Source organism: Pelodiscus sinensis, chromosome 6, assembly GCF_049634645.1.
Source record: "Pelodiscus sinensis isolate JC-2024 chromosome 6, ASM4963464v1, whole genome shotgun sequence".
Lineage (NCBI taxonomy): Eukaryota > Metazoa > Chordata > Testudines > Trionychidae > Pelodiscus > Pelodiscus sinensis.
In genome coordinates, this window is record NC_134716.1 from 109,590,479 (window position 1) to 109,611,661 (window position 21,183).

At 42.3% G+C, this 21,183-nt stretch overlaps 1 protein-coding gene across 14 annotated transcripts in view; it reads right to left on the reverse strand.

Moving 5' to 3' along the window:
* Positions 1-3,162: 3,162 nt before the first annotated feature.
* The window catches only part of ZNF532 (zinc finger protein 532), a 97,266-nt gene continuing 79,245 nt past the window's right edge, over positions 3,163-21,183 (reverse strand). For 13 of the 14 annotated variants that reach the window (XM_075932609.1, XM_075932605.1, XM_075932607.1 and 10 more), the window contains 3 exons: positions 17,828-17,940; positions 9,279-9,426; positions 3,164-5,471 (listed from right to left, as the gene is read on the reverse strand). In XM_075932609.1, coding sequence (XP_075788724.1) covers positions 4,977-5,471; positions 9,279-9,426; positions 17,828-17,940 — 756 coding nt within the window. In that variant the 3' untranslated portion in view covers positions 3,164-4,976. Of the gene's footprint in view, positions 5,472-9,278; positions 9,427-17,827; positions 17,941-21,183 lie in introns of all 14 variants that reach the window. The other variant, XM_075932610.1, reaches the window with a different exon arrangement.

Consider the following 21,183-nt stretch of genomic DNA (forward strand, 5'->3'; position numbering starts at 1 on the left):
CTGTAGCATCTATGTGTAACCCTTCTGCCAGGTGGAGTTGGCAGAAGCAAGGGCTCGGTTCAATATCTAGGTCTGGTTTAGTCAATAGGTGGAATATGGGCCAAATCCAGACCGCTAGGTGCTTTCCATGCAGGTTGAAGCCGAGCCAGGGCTGGAGCTGTGTGGAGTCATTTCCATCCCCCAGAGGGGGTGGGCAGCTGGATTGCGAGGCACAATTATGTTGCTGGGCAGCCCCACCAGAAGCACCACAAATATGGGGGGGGGCAGTGGCAATGTTTTGGGGTGGTGGTAGTGGCTCCACCTGTTCCCCCGCAGGGAACATAATGTGCCTCCATAACAACCTTCTCCTCCAGTCAGGGAGTGATGAGGTGTCACATGTTCACTCTGTAGCCCTACAGAGGGCAGTGCTGTGGAGCCCCCATTCAAATTTTTTTCTAGTTGCCATGGAGACAGCAGGATCCGCTGTGCCATGGTGTTGTGGGCCCTATGCCTTACCAGGCAACATTCAGACATGCATTTGCAGTTCAGCTCCCCCCCAGGGAAGGAGGAGAGGCACCGTAACTCACTGTGCCGCCAGTTGCTGTGCTGCCACTCAGTTATCCGCTTGGTCCACCATCGCCTGCTCTGCCACTGGCCATTCTGTGGCTGCTCGTTTGCTCATCAGCCAATCCTGTCTTGGCCACTCGCTGTGTGATCAGCCACTACACTGTCATTCACTCCCCTACTGCCCTGTATCCTGCAACTCCCGAAGTATCTTGAGGTCCCACCACGTAACAGCTCAGTGATTTCAGCCCCTCGGTGACTTCAGCTATTAGTGGGGAAGCCTCACTGCTAGTGCGGGCTGGGCAATCTCTTTCACCAGCCACTATCACCCGTTTCAGCTCAAGTGATCTACAACAAAAGTCTTTCCAAGAGTCTCAATCTGCTCTGGTGTGACACAGTGGAGAGCAGGAGGGTCAAACAGTGCCCTCAGGCAGAACCCACATTAGTAGGTGGAAACACCTGTCCCCACCCTCTCTCATCTCCACCGAGCTTTGGCACCCATGCCCCTGGCCTAGTGAGTGCAGTTCCATTGACTTGGGAACCTCATCCAGGGCATGCCAAGCACAGTTCTGCTGCCCTGGATTGACAGAAGGTTAAAAGCCCTTTATTACCTCTGCCCCGACAATAATAAAGTGGCTTACGATCCAACACCTGCCAAAAGTGATCGCTAGGTATAGAGGCTATGTCTATGCAAATCAAGGTCAGTTTCTGAAGCCTTCTCCCCCAGCTCACCACTAGATGTCAAGGGAGAACTCATTCAGATGGCTTGCCTCTATTATAGCTAATAGTAACAATAACAACAATGGAAATGTTCTGGATATTCCTCTCCAACGCATTTATGCATTAAACATATAAACCATCATAAGATTGAAAGTGAGGGTATTCAGGAATTAGTTTTGCGAACTAGAGACTCTTCTGGAGACTATAGTTTGCCCACGCACATAGACCCTCATCCGGGGTTGTGTGATCATCTTATTTACAGAATCTGCCTTTTTCTTGCCAATTTGATTTGATCCACTATTACTTGGGCCAAGTATCCCAGAATGCTTGAAGTGGGACTTTTGCTTAAGGGTGGGTACATCACAGCTGACAATGCGTAATGCAAAAATTCCCTTCTAGAATCACTGTCTATAGAGTGACTGGCCTGTTCTTTGAGCCCCGCAGCGCACCCAGGCGTTTGGATGCGACAGTAGCACAGATGGACCTTTGAAACAGAGAATAAGTTGTGCCCTGGGTAGTTTTGCATCATTGGCCCATTGAAGGAGTGCATGTTTGATGAGGAAGGAAATGTATCTGACAGAGAAGAAAGATGCCATATTTTCAGGATGCGTGATTAGAAGATTTAAGACTATCCTGGCTTGGCTGATCTAGATCACAGAAGGTGGAAAATGCTATGGCCACCATAAGATACACCTCCATGACATTGCACTTATGGGACAGAACATCCTGGAGGGCTAGCTATGAGGCTGTATGTCCCGAGATATGAAAAGTTTTGGTGTAAATTACCATCCTGAGGAGGTGTTTTCCTGTCGGTAAGGAACCCAACCTTTGTTTGTGCTAACATTGCTCTTAATAGGACATCATCTGGCTTATTTCTACCTGAAAAAGGCTGGCCACTTTTCTAGCCTTCTTCCTTCAAAATTGGCCATAAAAGCTGTGGATGGGGGTGGGGGCGGGGGTGGGGGTGGGGCAGGGAAGAAAGAAAGAAAGTTAGTGACGGCTTCAAGGAGTAGGGTGACACAGTGAAATGGGATGATGGGACAGCTATTATGGTATTCAATGTAACTCTTCTTAATGTATATATATTCAGGGATCATAGAAGACAGAAGTCCTATTTATTTAAATAGCATGCACATTACTAACAGTGATAGATTGTATATCCTTTTGCTGCCTTAGCAATGTGTATAAACTCATATCAAAAAGTGCTTCTAGAAGTTAGGGCAGTTGGTAGGCAACCTGCAGCCCATATGTGGCACATCACAGTAATCCGACTGCGGGCCACAAAACATTTTGCTGACATTGACTGTCCACAGGCATAGCCCGCCCCCCCCCTCCCCCCGCAGCTCCCATGGGTTGTGGTTCTCTGCTCCTGGCCAATGGGAGCTGTGGGATATGATGGCCAACACATGGTGACCAGCACATCCTGGTCATCCCTTCACCTACAGGTGCCATTTCCCACTGCTCCCATTGGCTCGGAACAGAGAACCACAACCACTAGGATCTGCAGGTGTTGTTGCCTGCAGACCATCAATGTCAGCAAAATGTCCTGTAGCCTGCAATTAGATAGTTAGGGGCTTGTTCAATGCCAGTCTTTCTTTACACATCTGCTGAAATTACTAATAAGGAGTGCCAATTCTGCCAGCCTGAGGTTTTGACTAGCACCCATTACCAAATACCTGAGTCCCATCCCCCACTTAATCAATTGGCAAAATGAAATTCCTAATGGGTCATTTGTAGCAAATTTTTTGATACACATGTACACTTGGAAATTGGTCTGTGGCCACCAAAGTGATCTCACATAGGTTACCTAAAGACCTGGTGCCACTATTAAGTTAGCAATTTCATAAAACCACTTCAGGGTTTCTTCTTTGTAGGTGTGCAATAATGGAAAGGGAACAGACAACAAAAAGTATGAATAATGCCTGTGCAAATTTAACCTTTATTCTCTGTTCACTGTATACAAAACACCATTGCTGCATAGTGATAACTTATTTGCTGTACAGTTGACAGTGTTCATCAACAAACAAGTGTTAAAGAGGTATACACTTAACAAAAGGGCAAAGATAGCCAGTACACATAACTGACAAAAACATACCAGGAACCTGCAACTTCAGCTATAAGCTTTAGCATATAGAAGTACTGCATAATCACCTAATACTTGAGTATTGTATAAAGGGGATAACAAGCATCTACTAATCAACCAAATTAGGAACATGGATGGAGAGAAAAGGTAGAGCTAAAGTTTCTGATATACAACACAGAGTGGCAAGAGGATTTTTTACATAGCTCAGGTTTCTAATGTTGTTAAAATTTAATTAAATAACAGAATCTCACAAATCTTTAGAGGCAAAATGCTTCACATTTATTTACATATGAAATGTGTTTAATACAGTTATAATGGACATAGTGTATAGTAACATTTGACAGCAGCAAGACTTTTAAAGAACTGAACAATTACTACAGTATATCATGCGGATATCTATATATACACAATTTTTTTTAAAAAAGGTACAAAATTTGTTTAGGGATACATACAAGGTAGAAAATGCAAAAGCAAACAAACAAAAATATAACTCTCACAGAGAACTCTATATGAAAGGGACAGTATGGTACCTTTTCTGTACTTCAAGAAAACATAACCAGTACATTAGGTATATTTTTTGAAATGAGTGAACTAGTTTCAGATGGTCTGTGCTAATGTTGAAAGCCCAACTTTTACTTAAATAGGCTGGTTTATTACCTTCTTGACAGTTGTGGTTTGACATAACATTGAGCACCAGAACATTTGGCATTAGCATACAGAGATGGGAAATACCAACTCATGCAGCCAAGGAATTAAACTGTTTTCTTTCAAAAGCCAGAAAAAAGGAAAATACACAATGCTGTACAATGCTTTGTACTCACTTCTATATAATGTTAAATAATTTATATGATAAAATCCACCATAATTATAAAACATATTTAATTATACCATATTTGTTTGATCACAGCAGCCCAGCCCTTTTGTAACAATTTTAACTTTGTGAGACCTTAAAGACCCCTTTGCAATGCCCAAACAAATTATGTACTGATGTCCAATTGTGCAGTTACATTTTTTCAAAAGTGCAATGACTTCCTATGGAGTGTGCACCTTGAATAGTAAACACCTGCTATTTCTGGTGCTACTGCCTAAAATCAATACTGTATTCTCTATAGTTACACAGACTATTTCTTGGGGACCGATTTTCAAAACCGCTTGTGAGATTTAGAAGCACAAGTCCCATTGCTTTTCAAAATCTTCCCTATACATTAAAGCACTGCTTTCTGGTGCAGTTTCATTAACTAAACTTTCTTTCAGAATAATTTTATATATAAAACAGCTTAACAGAACCCAAGCAACTGCCCCTGTATTAAGAACTCTGTTTTAAAGAAACTTACTACAAAACAAACAAACAAAAACCAAAAAAACTGATTTTCCACTAAATATCAATACAAACACGTAACAAAGAGTATAAAAATTGTTAGTTTAAATATATACAAACTCTTTTCAACTGAAATACTGTTTTAATGCTTATTGAGCGTATAGACAAGGAGGTGAAGAGGATACATTTATGTAGAATATATTGCAACAGCCTGAACCGTACTGTTAACACTATTATATGGAGAACTTTCTGTAACAAAAATGTCATTTATATTCCAATGTGGACAGGGATTTTTGCTTCTCAGATATCTGATCACTTTTCAGCTGAACTCAATCTTTTAGATTTGATGAAGGCCATGCCATGTGTTCGCATATGAGTATTTAAGGCTGCTTCAGTTTCAAATGTCTTTGCGCATACTTTGCATTTTCGGTCTGATGCCATGTTGTCAGATGAATCATCTTCATGATTGGGTTTATTTTCTTGCTGATTATCTTCCCCAGACCCATTTTGTTTTGATACTGGCTGAGGTTCCTTCAGCTTATGTACAATGAAGAGATGCCTGGAGAGAGATACGTGAGAGGTATAGCAGAGGCCACATTCCCTGCACTGATACGAAGAGCCATCAGATTTATGCTGTGGGATATGTTCATGAAACTGAAGAAGATTTTCCGTTGTAAAGCCACAAACAGCACATTTGTGAACTTTAAAAACATTTATCTTCAACTTCTTCAATGGCTGAGTGATTGCTCCTCTTGGAGGCCTGAATTCTGGAACAGGTTCTTCCAACTTACGCTTTGGACTGGGAACCTAAAACCAAGAAAAGTACATTTTTATGCAGTTATAAATAACAGACCTCCTCATGAATGTTCATCTCTTGTAGACTAAACAAACATCCATTGATATGTTTCAATAATTCCCTGCTAAATCCAACCTCTGAAATAACAGAAACAACCATCAGTGTTAACAAGAATCAGTTCCTTAATATATTGTACTAGAGATTGATTTTGCTAGGTCTGGTACAGTAACAGCATTTGGCACATTGTACGAACATTGATAAATGCAATCTAGTAATCACTGTATTAAAATGTAATATTTAATGATAAAGCAATGGACATATTTAGGATGTCATTCTATTAGTACTTTAATGATTGCTTTCACAATCTCAGTCTTAATTTTATTCCATACATGATGATGACGACTATAGATTACCTCCTGATGATTTGTGGCCAGAAGGAGATACTGAAAAAAGATGAATCACTGAGTAAAACTTTTCATTACTACTTTACAAACCACTCTGTTTCTTCGTTTTACTGCCCAAGGTCTGTATTTTTCAAGAATCCTCCACTTACCTGTTTGGCCCAGAGAATCCACATTATATTTCAAGACTATACACCTAACATGACCCCATTTAAAAAAAGATTTTTAAAAGGGGGGAGGGAAATTTCATAGTAACAAAGTTTTGTTAAACAGTCACACAAAAATTCCCTTTAAAAAAATGTGTGCTGGTATCACTGCTATCAGCCTCTGACTCAGAGATGTATATATTTCTTAGTATACAGAATGAGTTTATCATAAAACACTGAACAAGCATCATTTACATTCACCCTGCAACACAACAGTTCTGATAGCACATACAGTCACTTTAGTTTTCTCTTCACTTCTAATATGCTTCACCACACTGAACACTAATTCCAATATACCATTTATTTCTGGCAAACACAAAGAACAATTTATTCAATATGGAAATAAATTTTGATCAAAAAAATTCAAAGATTTGATTGATGTAATTAAAAATGGGGACATTTCCATTGCTTTGAAAGAAATTCCCAGGCATCAAATGGAAAACGAGGCCGGTCTCAATAAAACCAAGATACTTGATATATACCATGAAAACACAGAGCCGTTTTTTGATCAGCCTTCCTCTGGCCAAGGAGGACAGGTCAGTGCTTGTCAACACTGCTCACCCATCCAGCACATAGGAGGACTTGCCTTATTATTCTAAGGATGACTTCAAATTTTTCATTTTTAAGTTACTATTTTAAAGTAAGCCCTAATTTGTATTATTATTGTGAGATGATTGTTCAGTGTCCTATGTGAATTAGTTTGGAGTCGCCTGACTGCCAGTAAATGTGGGGTCCATGTAATAAAACTATCAGTTATCAATAACTTGGCATCAATGTTTGAAGTCCTACCAGGCACACCAAGGACTGGATAATCAAGGGGACTGTACTATTCTCGCACATGCAGTGGTGCTCCCTCTGGCACAGATTGAGCAGTGGTGGGCAGCCAGCAGCCTATGGGCTGCATGCGGCCCATCAGGATTCTGCATGTGACCTGCATGTGTCTCCTCTATCCCCCCATGCCTCTCTCATGCTGGGAGACCTACACTTATCTACTCCTGTCCCTCCCTCCCAGCACTTCTGGGGTGTGAATCAGCTAATTCACGGTGCTCCAGAAGTGATGGGACGGAGAGGGAGGAGAAAGGATGCTTGGGGGAGGAGGCAGGGAAGAGATTGGGTGGAGGTTTGAGGAAAGGGGTGGAGTGGGGACAGAGTGGAGGATCGAGCAGTTCCTGGCAAAATGAGAAGTGACACACATTTAAAGCAAGGGCACATGTGAGGTGCATGCTGATTGCATATAACATTGTGAGAGCCATGTGCTCCCTTCATTTCTTTGTTACTTTTGCTGACAATTTAATATGTCAGTAAGCATGGATCACTTTGTGTTGAAAAGACATGATACAGAAGGAGAAGCAAGTGCGTATTTTGAGGGTTATGTTTAGTGCACATGCCCAATTTCAAAGGTGTAGCCACTGAGATAAAGGAGGCAACTCATGTGGCCCACTCACTAGTCTTGATTTCCCATCGCTGGGATTGAGGAACACAGACAGGGGATTCTGAGGTGTACTTCTAGCTTCTGCTTCTATCTAAGCTGTAGCTGAAAAAACTTAAAAAACAACTAATAGTCTAGCAGCACCTTAAAGACTAACACAACATGTAGATGGTATCATGAGCTTTTGTGAGCACAACCCACTTCTTCATATGAAGTGGGCTGTGCCCATGAAAGCTCATACCATCTACATATTTTGTTAGTCTTTAAGGTGCTGCTGGACTATTAGTTGTTTTTTAAGTTTTTCCAGTTACAGAGTAACTTGGCTACTCCTCTGAAGCTTTTAAGCTATAGCTGTTTGGTTGATAAAGAATTCTGGTTTTCAGGGCTTCCAACACAGCACCTCTGAAAAGGTGCTAGAGAAACAACTCACCAAGATATATGCTGAATTCTCCATCACTTGAAGTCTTTAAATGTCTACATGTCTTTCTAACAAACATGCCCTAGTTTAACCACAAGATAAGGACCTGAAGGATGACCTGATGGAGCGAAATGCTTTGCCTATATTTTACAGGAGATCAGACTAGACCAGAGGTTCTCAAATTTCAATGCACTATGACCCCCTTCTGACAACAAAAAATACTATATGATCCCAAAGCCTGAGCCCCACCGCCCTGGGGAGCGTGGGGGGGGGGGTGTGTGTGCAAAGTCCCGGACTTCAGCCCAAGTCAGGGAGCCCATGTAACCTGAGCCCTGACATTCATGGCTGAAGGCTTTAACTTCATCCCTGGGTGATGGGACTCCTGCTTCAGCTTCAGCCCCCAGCCCCAGCAAGTTTAAGTCAGCCATGGCGACCCCATTAAAATGGTGGTCCACAGCTACAGAATTGCTGGACTAGATAGTCCCTTCCAGCCCAAAAAATTATGTATAGGGCCCTCCAAATTCACAGCCAAGAAAAATGAATCTCAGACTGTGAAATCTGGTGTCCTGCAAGAAATCAAGTATTTTGTGTACTTTTTACTCTACACTGTACAGATTTCAGAGGGAGACCAGAGCTTCTCAAATGGGGGGTCATGGCCTAAAAGGCAGTTGTGGGGGCAGGGGTCACAAGACTATTAAGAGACATTGTGGCATTGCCACCCTTACTTTTGTGCTGTGGTCAGAAAGCAGTGGCTGTTGGCCAGCACCCAGCCCTGAAGGCAGCAGACTGCCATCAGCAGCAACACAGAAATGAGATGGCAATGCCATACCATGCCGCCTTTACTTGTGTGGTGCTGCCTTCAGAGATATCTGGCTGGAGAGTATCGGCTGCTGGCTAAGGGCCCAGTTCTGCAGGCAGCAGGGCAGAAGTAAGGGTAACAATACCTTACCATGCCATCCTTACTTCTGCACTGCTGGTGGTGGCTCTGTGTTCAGAGCTGGGCTCCCAGTCCGTAGCTACTGCTCTCCAGCTACATAGCTCTGAAGGCAGCACCACCACCTGCAGTAGTTCAGAAGTAAAGGTATCAGTACTGCATCTTACCCCACTCCCAATAACCTAGTGATCCTCCCCCTGCCAAAATTCCTTTTTTGGGGTCAGGACCCCTACAATTACAACTACATGAAATTACAGATTTCAATAGCTGAAATAATGAAATTTACTACTTTTAAAATCCTGTGACCATGAAATTGATCAAAATGGACTGGGAATTTGCTAGGGCCTTATCTATAAAAAAGTGTTACTTCACACAAACAAGAACAGAACAAAAAATGCACTGTTGAAAGAAATACTTCTGAAGTGTTTACCTTTGTGTCTTCTTTTACATCACTTTCTTCTATATTAGTTGATTCTGTCATTTCTTTCACATCAGGGTCTTTGATACCATGCATCAACTGAATATGTTTTTCTAACATCAGCCGTTTAGTAAAAGTACGTCGTGAATCTGGGCAGTGTCTGTATAAGTGCAAAGCAGAAATAGAAATGGTCAAATGTTTACCATTTTTATAAACAATCTTTTATTTTTTATTTTTTTTAAAGACAGATATGAAGTACTGTGTTATATACAGGCATCAATGCAATTTGTTAAAAGAAATACTAATATTTTTCTAGCCAAGTTTGCATACACAAGTATTAACACGTAAACAAAATTGCCAAATACCAAATTAGGCAAAAATATGTGAGCAAATTAACCACTCTCTTGCAGTGAATATCTCTGAGGCATCATCTTAGAAACTGGCATATGGGGAGACCAAGTGAAAAAGGACAGTTACTTTTCATAACTGGTGTTCTTTGAAATATGTTGCTCATGTCCATTCCAAGTGAGGCGTGTGAATGACAGACATGTTCACAGTTGCTGAGAGGATTTTACCCTAGCAGGATTCCATAGGTAGGCAAGGGAGACCCCTAGAGTGGCACCAGTATGACTAGGTACATAGCACCCTGCTGACCACCTCCCCCCTCAGGGTACGTCTACACAGCAGAGCTAAACTTGAAATAAGCTACGCAACTAGAGTTACGCTAATTGCGTAGCTCAAGTCGAAATAGCTTATTTTGAATTTGAGCATGTCTACATAGCACTTATTTCAAAACAGAGCACTCTTCCTCCGACTTCCCTTATTCCTCATACAATAAAGTTTAGAGAAGTCGGAGTAAGATGCCCGTTATTTCAAATTTATTTTGAAATAACGGGCATGCTGTGTAGACACTAAATGCATTATTTTGGAATAATGTTCATTATTCAAAAATAATGCTGCTGTGTAGACATACCCCCCAATTCCTTCTTGTAAGTTACTCTGACAGAGAGGAGTCAGGAGGGTTTTAGAACGGACATGAAGAACACATCTCAAAGAACACCAGTTATGAAAAGTAACTGTCTTTTCTTCTCTGAGTGATTGCTCTTGTGCATTCCAAGTTCTCACCAGCAGAGGGTCAGAGATCACCAGTCTGCAACACTACCCTTCCAAATGCAGCATCCTCCCTAGCCTGCCATTGGATGGCACAGTGGGATGTAAATGTATGTACCGAGGACCATGGGGCCGCTCAACATATGTCTTGGACGGGATCATGTGCAAGAAAAGCCATTGACAAGGCCTGACCCCAGGTCGAATGGGCTGACAACTGAGGGGCTGGCACCTTCGCTATGTTGGAACAAGTACGAATATACCCCATGATCCAGGAGGATATCCTCTGGGCAGTGACCGGTAGCTCCTTCATCCTTTCTGCTACTGCAACAAACAATTGATTAGAATTCCTGAACGACTTAGTACATTCAAGGTAAAAAGCTAAGGCATGCCTGACATCCATGGAATGCAGAGACCTAAGGGTACGTCTAGACTACATGCCTCTGGCGACAGAGACATGTAGATTAGGATACCGGACATAGTAAAATGAAGCGACGATTTAAATAATCGCCGCTTCATTTAAATTTACATGGCTGCCGCGCTGAGCCGACAAACAGCTGATCAGCTGTTTGTCAGCTCAGCGCGATAGTCTGGACGCTCCCCTGCCGACATCAAAGGTATTTGTCATTAAAGGTATGGCATACCTGGGTGGTCGACAAATACCTTTGATGTCGACAGGGGAGCGTCCAGACTATCGCGCTGAGCCGACAAACAGCTGATCAGCTGTTTGTCGGCTCAGCGCGGCAGCCATGTAAATTTAAATGAAGCGGCGATTATTTAAATCGCCGCTTCATTTTACTATGTCTGGTACCCTAATCTACATGCCTCTGTCGCCTGAGGCATGTAGTCTAGACTTACCCAAAGTGAGGCTTAGGGTGAAACACCGGTAGGAAAACGTCTTGTGACATATGAAAATGGGAAACCACTTTTGGGAGAAATTAAGGATGAGATTTCCACTGAATCGTATCTTTAAATAAAACTGTATAAGGGGGTTCCAACATTAACACTTTTAGTTCAGAAACTCATCTGGCTGAAGTAATGGGCACCAAAAATACAACTTTAATTGACAAATACAATAAAGAACAAGTAGTTAATGGCTTGAAAGGTGAAGCTATTAGTTTTGACAATAGCAGGTTTAGATCCCACTGGGGCACTAGGTCCCTCATGTGAGTATACAGACTGTCCAATCTTTTAAGGAACTGGCTCACCAAGCAGTCCACAAATGCTGAAATATCCCCTCCTCCCCTGACCCAGGGTAGACCGCTGAAATTGCGGCATATGTACCCTACTGGAGGAAGTGGCCAGCCATCGTTATTTCAAACCCACAAGGTACTCTAGAGTAAGGAGAACTGAAGCCTGCAATGACTGGGTACCCCGCCGTATGGCCCACAAAGCAAAACTTTTCCACCTGGAAGCATATGTGGCCTGCGTAGGTTTCCTACTAACAACACTGCCCTCACTCCCTCTGAGCACTGCTGTTCCAATGTGCTCAATCATGGAGCCTCCAGGCCATCAGGTGTAAAGCCTAGAGGTTGGGGTGCAGCAATGTGCCGTGGTTCTGGGACAGCAAGTCTGGGAGCAAATAGAGGGGGACCAGCGGCCCTACCGACAGCTGATGGAGCCTCGTACACCAATGTTGCTTGGGCCAGGCTGATGCTATCAAAATGAGGTCCACACTGCCCTTGTGAACTTTGGTCAGCACCCTGTGAATTAAGGGGAAGGGGAGGAAACACGTACAGAAGACCCTTCCTCCAGTGGATTTAGAAGGTGTTGTCTAGGGAGCCCTTTCTCCTGCCCAAGTAAGACCAGAAGGCTCGGCATTTCCTGTTTTCACTCATAGTGAAGAGATCCAAATGGAGACAACCCCACTTCTGGAAAAGCCACTGCACAACCTTCCACCTAAGGGACCACGAGTGAGTTTGGAATGAGCAGCTGAGGTTGTCTGCCAGTGAGTTCTGAGACCCCGGCAGGTAAGAGGCCAACAAGTGCATCTTGTTGCGCATGCTCAACTCCCACAGGGACATCGCTTCCTTGCACAGGGAAATAAAATGAGCACCACCCTGTCTGTTGATATATAACACTGCTGTAGTGTTGTCCATGTGAACTGAGACACGCTTTCCCCGATTTTGCCAAAAAGGCTACAGAGGCCAACCCCACTGCCCTGAGCACCTTTACATTGATGTGCACTGCACATTCTGCCTGCAACCAGATGCCCTAAGTCCAGAGACCGCCCAAATGAGCACCCCATCCCAAAGTTGGAGGAGTCGATTACTAAAGTCAGGGTGGGCCATGGGGAGTAAAATGGAACCCCCGGTACATGTTCAGAACATCCAGACATCACTGAAGGACATCTATCACTGACAGCCGGATGGTTAGCATCCTGTCAAGATAGTGCTGAGATGGCTCATACACGCTGGACAGAGATGAAGCCTCATAAAGGGGACAACGTGGGTGCAGAAAACCATGTGTCCCATCACTCATAGGCAAATCCTGACTGTCGTAACAGGATGGGCCCCCAGACCCCAAATCAGTCTGCACGTGCTCTCAAAATGGGGCTGGAGGAGGAATGCCCTGGCTGCCAGAGAGTCCAAATGTGTCCCTGCGAACTCTGTGATCTGCGTGGGCAACAGAGTCAACTTCTGAAGGTTTAGTAAGAGGTCTAAACCAGCTGAACATGGTTGTGGTGAGTTCCACGTGAGCTCGGACCACCAATTTGTAGGGCCCCTTGATCAGTCAGTCATCCAGGTAAGGGAAGACTTGAGCTCCTCTGTGCCATGCACTTTGTGAAGACCCTTGTTATGGCAGACAGGCTGAAAGGTAACACCTTGAACTGACAGTGGGAACCACCCACTGTAAAACAAAGGAACCTTCTGTGAGCCAGAACTATGGCCACATGAAAATACACATATTTCAGATTGAGGGCAGTCTCCCGGATTCAGTGAAGGGATAACTGAGGCCAGAGATACCATACGGAATTTTAACTTTTTCAGGTATTTATTCAGACCGCATAGTAGGTCTAATATGGGACATAACCTGCTCTTGGCCTTACAGATAAGGAAATCATGGGAATAAACCCCAGTGCCCCTGAATGGTAGAGGGACTTCCTCTACTGACCCTATATCGAGAAGCATCTGCAACTCCTATTGCAGGAGTTGCTCATGAGAGGTGTCCCTGAAAAGGGACAGTGCAGGGAAATGGGAAGATGAGGTACCCACAAGCTGGATAGAATATCCCATCTTCACCATGCCTAGAACCCACTTGTCCAATGTGATTCGGGCCCAGGTACGTTAAAAATGGGACAAGCAGTCCCCAAACATAGGAACAAGATCTAAGAAGGAGAAAGGTATAGTGCCCTTGGGTGCACCTTCAAAAGTTCTTCCTAGGCCCTGGAGACTGCCTGGAAGACTAGGCCTGGTTATTGGTGCTCCCACTGCCACTTCTATTAACACATGGGGGGGGGGGGGGAGCTATTCTGCTCCTGTCGCTGATGGGGAGGATAATATCTAGGAGCAGAGTTGGCTTGAAATGTCTTCACTGTGTTGTAGGTGTGTAAAAGCCCAAGGACTTTAATGTAGCCCTTTTGTCCTTCAAAATGTGCAGCCTAGAATCCATTTCTTCTGCAAACAAGCTGGAACCTTCAAAAGGAACGTCCTGTATCATATTCTGAACCTCTGTAGGAATTCTGGACACGTGAAGCCAAGAATTCCGTCTCATAACTATGCCCGTAGATGTAGACTGGACTGCAGAGTCCGCAGCATCAAGAGCTGCCTGAAGGGACATTAGGGATATTACTCTCCCTTCCTCTAGGAAGGACACAAACGCGGATCTAGAGTCCGACGGGAGGAGTTCTTTAAATTTTGCCCATGGTCACCCATATATTATAATTGTAGGCTACCCAGGAAGTAAACTTTCCTCTTCAACAGGTCTAGCCTCTTCGAATCCTTGGTCTTGGGAGTGGGGCCCTGGTTTACCTTGGTATTCCTTAGCATTAGCCACATCTTCCACCAGGGTGCCAGGTTGTGGGTGTGTATACAAGTACTGATGCTCAACCCCTTCAGCAGTCAAAGGGATAGAAGCTGGGGTCTGCCAGAGGGTTTTCATGGTGGAGAAGATAGTCTTCATAAAAGGGAGTAATCCTGGATGACTGCCCCAGAGACAAAATGTCTTCCAAAGGATCCAAATGCTCCACCATCTCCTTGATTTGCAGACCCATACTCTGTATCATGTGCCTCTTGATGCATCCTATTGTCCATAGGGGGTAGCGATGTTGCTGCCTCCACTTCCACCTCATCCAGAGATGATGAAGATGAGGGGTCTTGCAGCACCCCTTCTTTCTGTCTCATATCCAGTACTGGGACTGGTATAGAGGGCACATGCTCTTGGTCATTGGCATTGCAGTGCTATGACGTGGGCAGTACTGGATGCGGCAACACTCCTGGAACCTGGTGCCATTGGTCCTCACCGGAATGGGAAGCCTGTCCTGACTGTGGGCTTGGTACTGAACGGGACTCCACCGGTGTCCTGAAAGGCTGGGTAGCAGGTATCTAAGACCCTGATGTGGTTTGCTGGGACAACTGCAACACTACAGCGTGCTCTCTGCCTAGGACCACTGAGGGAGTGCCCCTGCTGACAGAAACCACTGAAATGGACCTGGGAAATCCCGCTTGCATCTGGTGGTACACCCAAGGAGTCCAGAAAGGCCACTGAGGTGGGACCTACTACTGAGGAGGCCAGTATTAGGCCAGTTCTGGCCTCTTCTCTGGTTGTCTCTGTGCTGAATAGCACTGCCTCTTGGACCCATGGCCATGCAGTTCTGACTCTGACGTGGATGTGAAACATGGAGAGGTACCACGCTGCAATGGCAGCCTCTGTGCAGGTGTGATGTCACCATGAAGATTCCACCTTGATGAATAGGAGCCCTCCCAGAAGCAGTGCCAAAGCGAACAGTGTTGCCCAGGAAGATTCTGCCTTGAACAGGAGCTCACACTGGAGTGGTGCAGAGATTGTTGTTCCCAGCTCCATGACACTTGCTGTGTCAAGGTGATCAATTTTGGCTCTTTTGGGTCAAAATTCACTTAAGACTTGGAGCTGGGAGAATGAAATCTTGTTATCCATATTGTATGATTAAAAGTTAAAAGACCTGAACTTAATATGACCTGACTTAGGGTCTACCATAACTTGAACACTAAGCAGAGGATAGTGAGTTACATCTAACTGAAAGTCACAGAAGATGGAAACAGGTTTTATTTCTGGTGGTGTAGAGTCTATTTGGGACTCAATTGTATCTGACACTTTACATCTAGTGTTTAAAGGAAGAGGTGACTAGAATCAATTGAGTCCTTGTCTTGTCTCAGTGATCACTTGAGCAAAAATCATTGATAAAATCTTGTGTAGACTGACCTTGGACCCAACATGCAGGCAATGTGTTGAAGGGCAGCGCAAAGGAGGCAATGGTGGTGAGGTACCATATTACCTAGTGAAATCAGTGGCGCTGAAATCACTAAGGACTGGAATTTGACCACAGAACTGATACTTTCATAACAAAGACTCCATTTTTACTATTTAAAAAGTAAACCAATGTAACAGAAAACTGCAATGCTCTCTGGTAACTTTTTAAAAATCAAACTTTAAACTTTATTGAAAAGATTGGATAGTTTGCAATTGAAAATATTTGACCTGCACTTAAGGCAACTGATTTAACTTTGTGTAAAATTTTACATAATAAAGGATGGCATTTTTTTGGAAAATGTTCAACTATATTGATATAATTTTGATCAGTGCTACTTCTGACGTGGTATTTGCGTGTGGTTGTGGTTTATTGTGTAGGTCCTTTTTTATTTCTTCTCAACAAAAAATCCAGAGGGGTGAAGGAGGCTGCCAAAACTGTTTGAATTGGGCCTCACACTTCCTAAAGCCGTCCCTGCTTGGAATGTACATGAGCAATCACTCAAAGAAGAACTGAAGTATTTGAGATCCTCCCCCCTCTCATCTTCTGTCCACATCACCAGTGAATAAAATTAGACATACCCATTCTACAACTCCCCCTCAATCCAAGATTTATCTGGGCAACAAACACCTCTCCTACAGTCTGAACTTGGATTCCAATTCATTATTATTATTATTCATTTTACTGTAGTGCCTAGTCTTATTTATAAACCAAGATCCCATTGACCTAGCCACTATTGAAACATCTCAGTCTGACCTTGCCCCTGGCTTCTTGTAAGTCTCCGGGCTTGATTCACTTTCCTCTTTGAACTAAGCATCTATTCTTAGCTCCCTTTTGACATCACTTGCGCTTGCTGTTCTTGGCAAGCATCCAGGATAGTCAAGAGAGCAGTCTTATCTCCCCATCGGGCTTGCTCTCTCAGCTGGCGGTGGTTGTGGGGCTCACGGCCTCCCAAGTGACATTGGATATTATAGGAACTATCTCTATACCCCAAGTGATGTTTTGGTTGGGGATGGGGTATTCTAGAATGGTCCCTGGAAGGGTGTGCCCAGAAGAGTATAGGAGAAAGAGAGAAAATATACTCCAATATTCTCTTTCAAAATATATCTATTTTCAGGAATTAACAGTTTCTATGATAATTACTTTGCTAATTCAGAATAGACCATAATTGTTGTGATTCTGAAATTAAAAAAAGAACATATATTGTCTTTTAAAGGCTATTCAAGTCCAAAACTTGTTCCACTTGTCAAGTTCATCACGTGACGAGTGGAACAAGTGGAACAGTGGCCAACCAGATCACAAAACGAGTGACTAATACAACTCAATACTGTTTAACAGATCAACTGAAATCAGCTTGAAATGGATACGAGTATGGCAGACCCTGCCTAATAACCAATGAGGTGGCAAACCCCATAATATGCTTATTATTTTAAGTCCATAAAGCAATATGCTGTATCAGTAGTTCTCCAGTTTTCCAAATAACTGAACCCCTATTTAGGAGTCTGATTTGTCTTGCCTACCTTCAAGTTTCACTTCACTTAAAAACTACTTGCTTGCAAAATCAGACATAAAAGTACATAAGTGTCACAGTATGCTGTTACTGAAATATTGCTTACTTTCTTGTTTTTACCAGATAATTATAAAATAAATCAATTGGATTATAAATCTTGTACTACATTTCAGTGTGAAGGATATACACTAGTATAAACAAGTCATTGTCTGTTTGAAATTTGAATTTGTACTGACTCTGCTAATGCTTTTTACAGAGCCTGTGGTAAAGCTAGGCAAATGTCTAGATGACTTATACCCCATGAGTTACATTTACCCTGGTTGTGAACCACTGTGCTATATTATACATAAGTGGGACAGCCCAGCCTGGATACTGACTAACCTAATTAGATTCTTGGTTTTGCATATATAAGCAGTGCACATAAACTGACAACAGCCTCTACTTTTCTCTCTACCTTTGTCTCCATTTATCTCAAAGTACATTAAAAGTAGAACTTACGAGCAGGTATAAACTTTCCTAATGCCTTTGTGTTTGATACGATTGTGGCGACATAGACTATGGGATGAACTGAAAGATTTGTCACATTGTCGACAAGGATGTTTCTTCATTTGCTTTAAAGAAGGGAAAATGAATAAAATATTAACTAGCAAGATAATCAAAAGCAGTAAGTAGATATCTTTCAAAAATAACAGAGTAAGGTTACTTACCAAAATCTTTTATTCTTTGAGGATATTGCCTCTCTAAGATAATAATGTAGGAGTCACTGGTCCCAGTTTCTAAACTCCGTGAATATTAAGAGGCATGCACACACTGAGCAGTATTGAAAATATTAACTAAAAAAAGAGGTGCCCTTGCTCCCTTTTCAATTCTTCTCTGCCACCAAAGACAGAGGGGAAAAAAGGAGGATCAGCTTGAATTTACATATTTTTAGAGAATTCCAGTTAATAACCCTTTCACCACTGTGAAATTGCCTCTGCAGATTTTCACTCTGATAGATTAGCAAGTAGCACACAACTACAGGAGGAAGGATGAGGGGCATCTAATTGAAAATAGACTGAAGCACTGGTCTCTCAAATTTGATTGGTGATGATTTCATCGCACAACAATGACCCACAGAAAAGATCCTTAAATAGGGATATGGAAAGAGGGGGTATAGCATGGCATTACACTGTAGGACATAAGACTTCTTCATAATTTTGAAGATCTAATGGTTTTATATTACAGACTACCATGTAGAAGGAAGTGGGATAAACAAAACTGACAATGAAGGAAAGAAGCAGAACAATCTATGTCAGTTCATTCTGAGCTCTCAGGAGATTTTTTTCAGATTTTACTTGCTTGAAATAGATATAACTCTTGAGAGTCTATATGTACAGATCATGGATCTATCTGTAAAAGAGATGAACTGCCTAGGTGACATTTCTAAATTGTTTGGTCCTATCTAAATTAGGGCTGTAGATTAATTGCAGTTAACTCACATGATTAACTCAAAAATTAATTGTAGTTAATCAGACGGTTACATAATAGAATGCTAATTGAAATTAACAACTATTTTGGGATATTTTTCTATATTTTCAAATATATTGATTTCTATTACCACACAGAATATAAAGCAATACAGTGCTCATTTTATTATTTTTGGTTACAAATATCTGCACTATAAAAATATTAAACAAAAGAAATAGTACTTTTCAATTCACCACTTACAAGAACTGGAATGCAATCTCTATCGTGAAAAGTGCAATTTACAAATGCAATGTTTTTCTTGTTGTTACATAACTGCTCTAAAAAACAATGTAAAACTTTAGAGCCTACAAGTCCACTTAGTCCTACTTCTTGTTCAGCCATTCGCTAAGACAAATAAGTTTGTTTACATTTATAGGAAATAAGCTGCCAACTTCTTATTTACAATGTTACCTCAAAATGAGAATTGGTGTTTGCATAGCACTTTTATAGCCAGCATTGCAAAGTATTTACGTGCCAGATATGCTAAACATTCGTATGTCCAGGGCTTGCCAAGCGGTGATGAGCCCCGCTCGCCAGCCGCGCGGTTCGGCATGCTATGCATGTGCTAACTGCGCTGTGCCAGCTTGTAATCTACTTACCACAGGCGAGTAGATTACACTAATTGTCGAGCCCTGCATATGTCCATGCCCATTTAAAAATATTAATTACATTTGTGACTGAGCCCCTTGGGTGAGAACGGTATGTCTCCTGCTCTGTTTTACTCACATTCTGCCATATATTTCATGTTATATCAGTCTTGGATATGACTCAGCACATGTTCAAGACCACATTCACAGCTCACAGACCTAAAGTTTAAGAATATGAAGTGCTGTCCAAACTATGTGAGGGATGAGGGGTGGAACATGGTTTCTTCCACCAGTCTTAAAAGAGCAACACTCCAATGCAAAAACTATAGAACTCAAACCACCAAAAAAGAAAATCAACTTTTTGCTATTGGAATCGGAATCAGATAATGAAAATGAACATGCATTAATCTACTCTACTTTAATCATTCTCAAGCCAAACCCATCATCAGCATGGACGCATACCCCCTGGAACGGTGGCTGAAGCGAGAAGGGACATGTAAATCTTAAGCACAGTTAGCTGGTAAATATTTTGTGACACCAGCTACAACAGTGCATGCAAACACCTGTTCTCACTTGCAGATGACATTGTAAACAAGAAGACAGCATTATCTCCCGCAATTGTAACCAAACTTGTTTGAGCAATTGGCTATACAAGAAGTAGAGTATTGAGCATTGTATACTATGTTGAAATTGAAATGAATATATTTGAAAATGTAGAAAACACCCAAAATGTTTAAATACATGGTATTCCATTATTGTTTCACAGAACAATTAATTGCTCGACTAATTATTTTAATTGTACAATTAATTGTGATTACTATTTTAATCTCTCGACAGCCTTACTCTAAATATAAAGCCAATCTTTCTAACATCCAAGGCATGACAACAGGTATCCTGCAAAGAACTATGCAGAAAAAACACTGGTAGATGAACAGGTTGGTTAATATGAAACTCCAACAGTACCTTAGGTAAAAATTTAGGGTGTGGACATAAATATATTTTATTGTTTGAACACCATAAACTGATGTTCTACCACCAAGGCTTCAATCTCTCTGATTCTACAGGCTGACATTATGGCTATCTAAAAGGTTTCTTTCACAGATAAATGGAGCAGAGAACAGGTTGCCATTGGTTCGAATGAACATCTCATAAGCTAACTGAAATCCTGGTTGAAGTCTGAGGGTGGGCTGGCAGGAAAGGCTTGGTATTTACCAGAGGTGGTTTTTAATCAGGTAAATCATGTTTTTTACCATGCCTAGAAAAACTAGTTAGTCACAGTATGCAAGATTTTCTATTTAAAAAAAGTCTTCATTTACACTTAATACTAGTTACATATTCATAATGTGATTTCATAAAGTAGTGGCTTCAGAGATTAATTTAGGGTTATAGAAAGCAGGAACCTTGGTCTCTCTGCTACAGACAGACAGGTCCTAACTCCATCTGACCTTAAGTAAGGGAATGGTACTGACACAGTACTGAGGATGCTGTAGCCAAGGCATATGGTATTATCAATAGAGAAGGGGAGGCTAACAACCAATGTTCCCTCTAATCTTTTCCATACATGTGTGGAATACAATGTTTATGTGCACCGAGGCATGTGCAAATGTGCATCAATAGAACAGAAACAACAAACAAAAAACCTAGTTTTGGGTGCTCTGCTAATCAGCTAGACGACATTTGAATCTCTACTAAGTGGCCACACAAGCACACAGCTTAAGGGGAAAACTGCTAACAACACAGATGTCTGTGGTGTGTGGCACC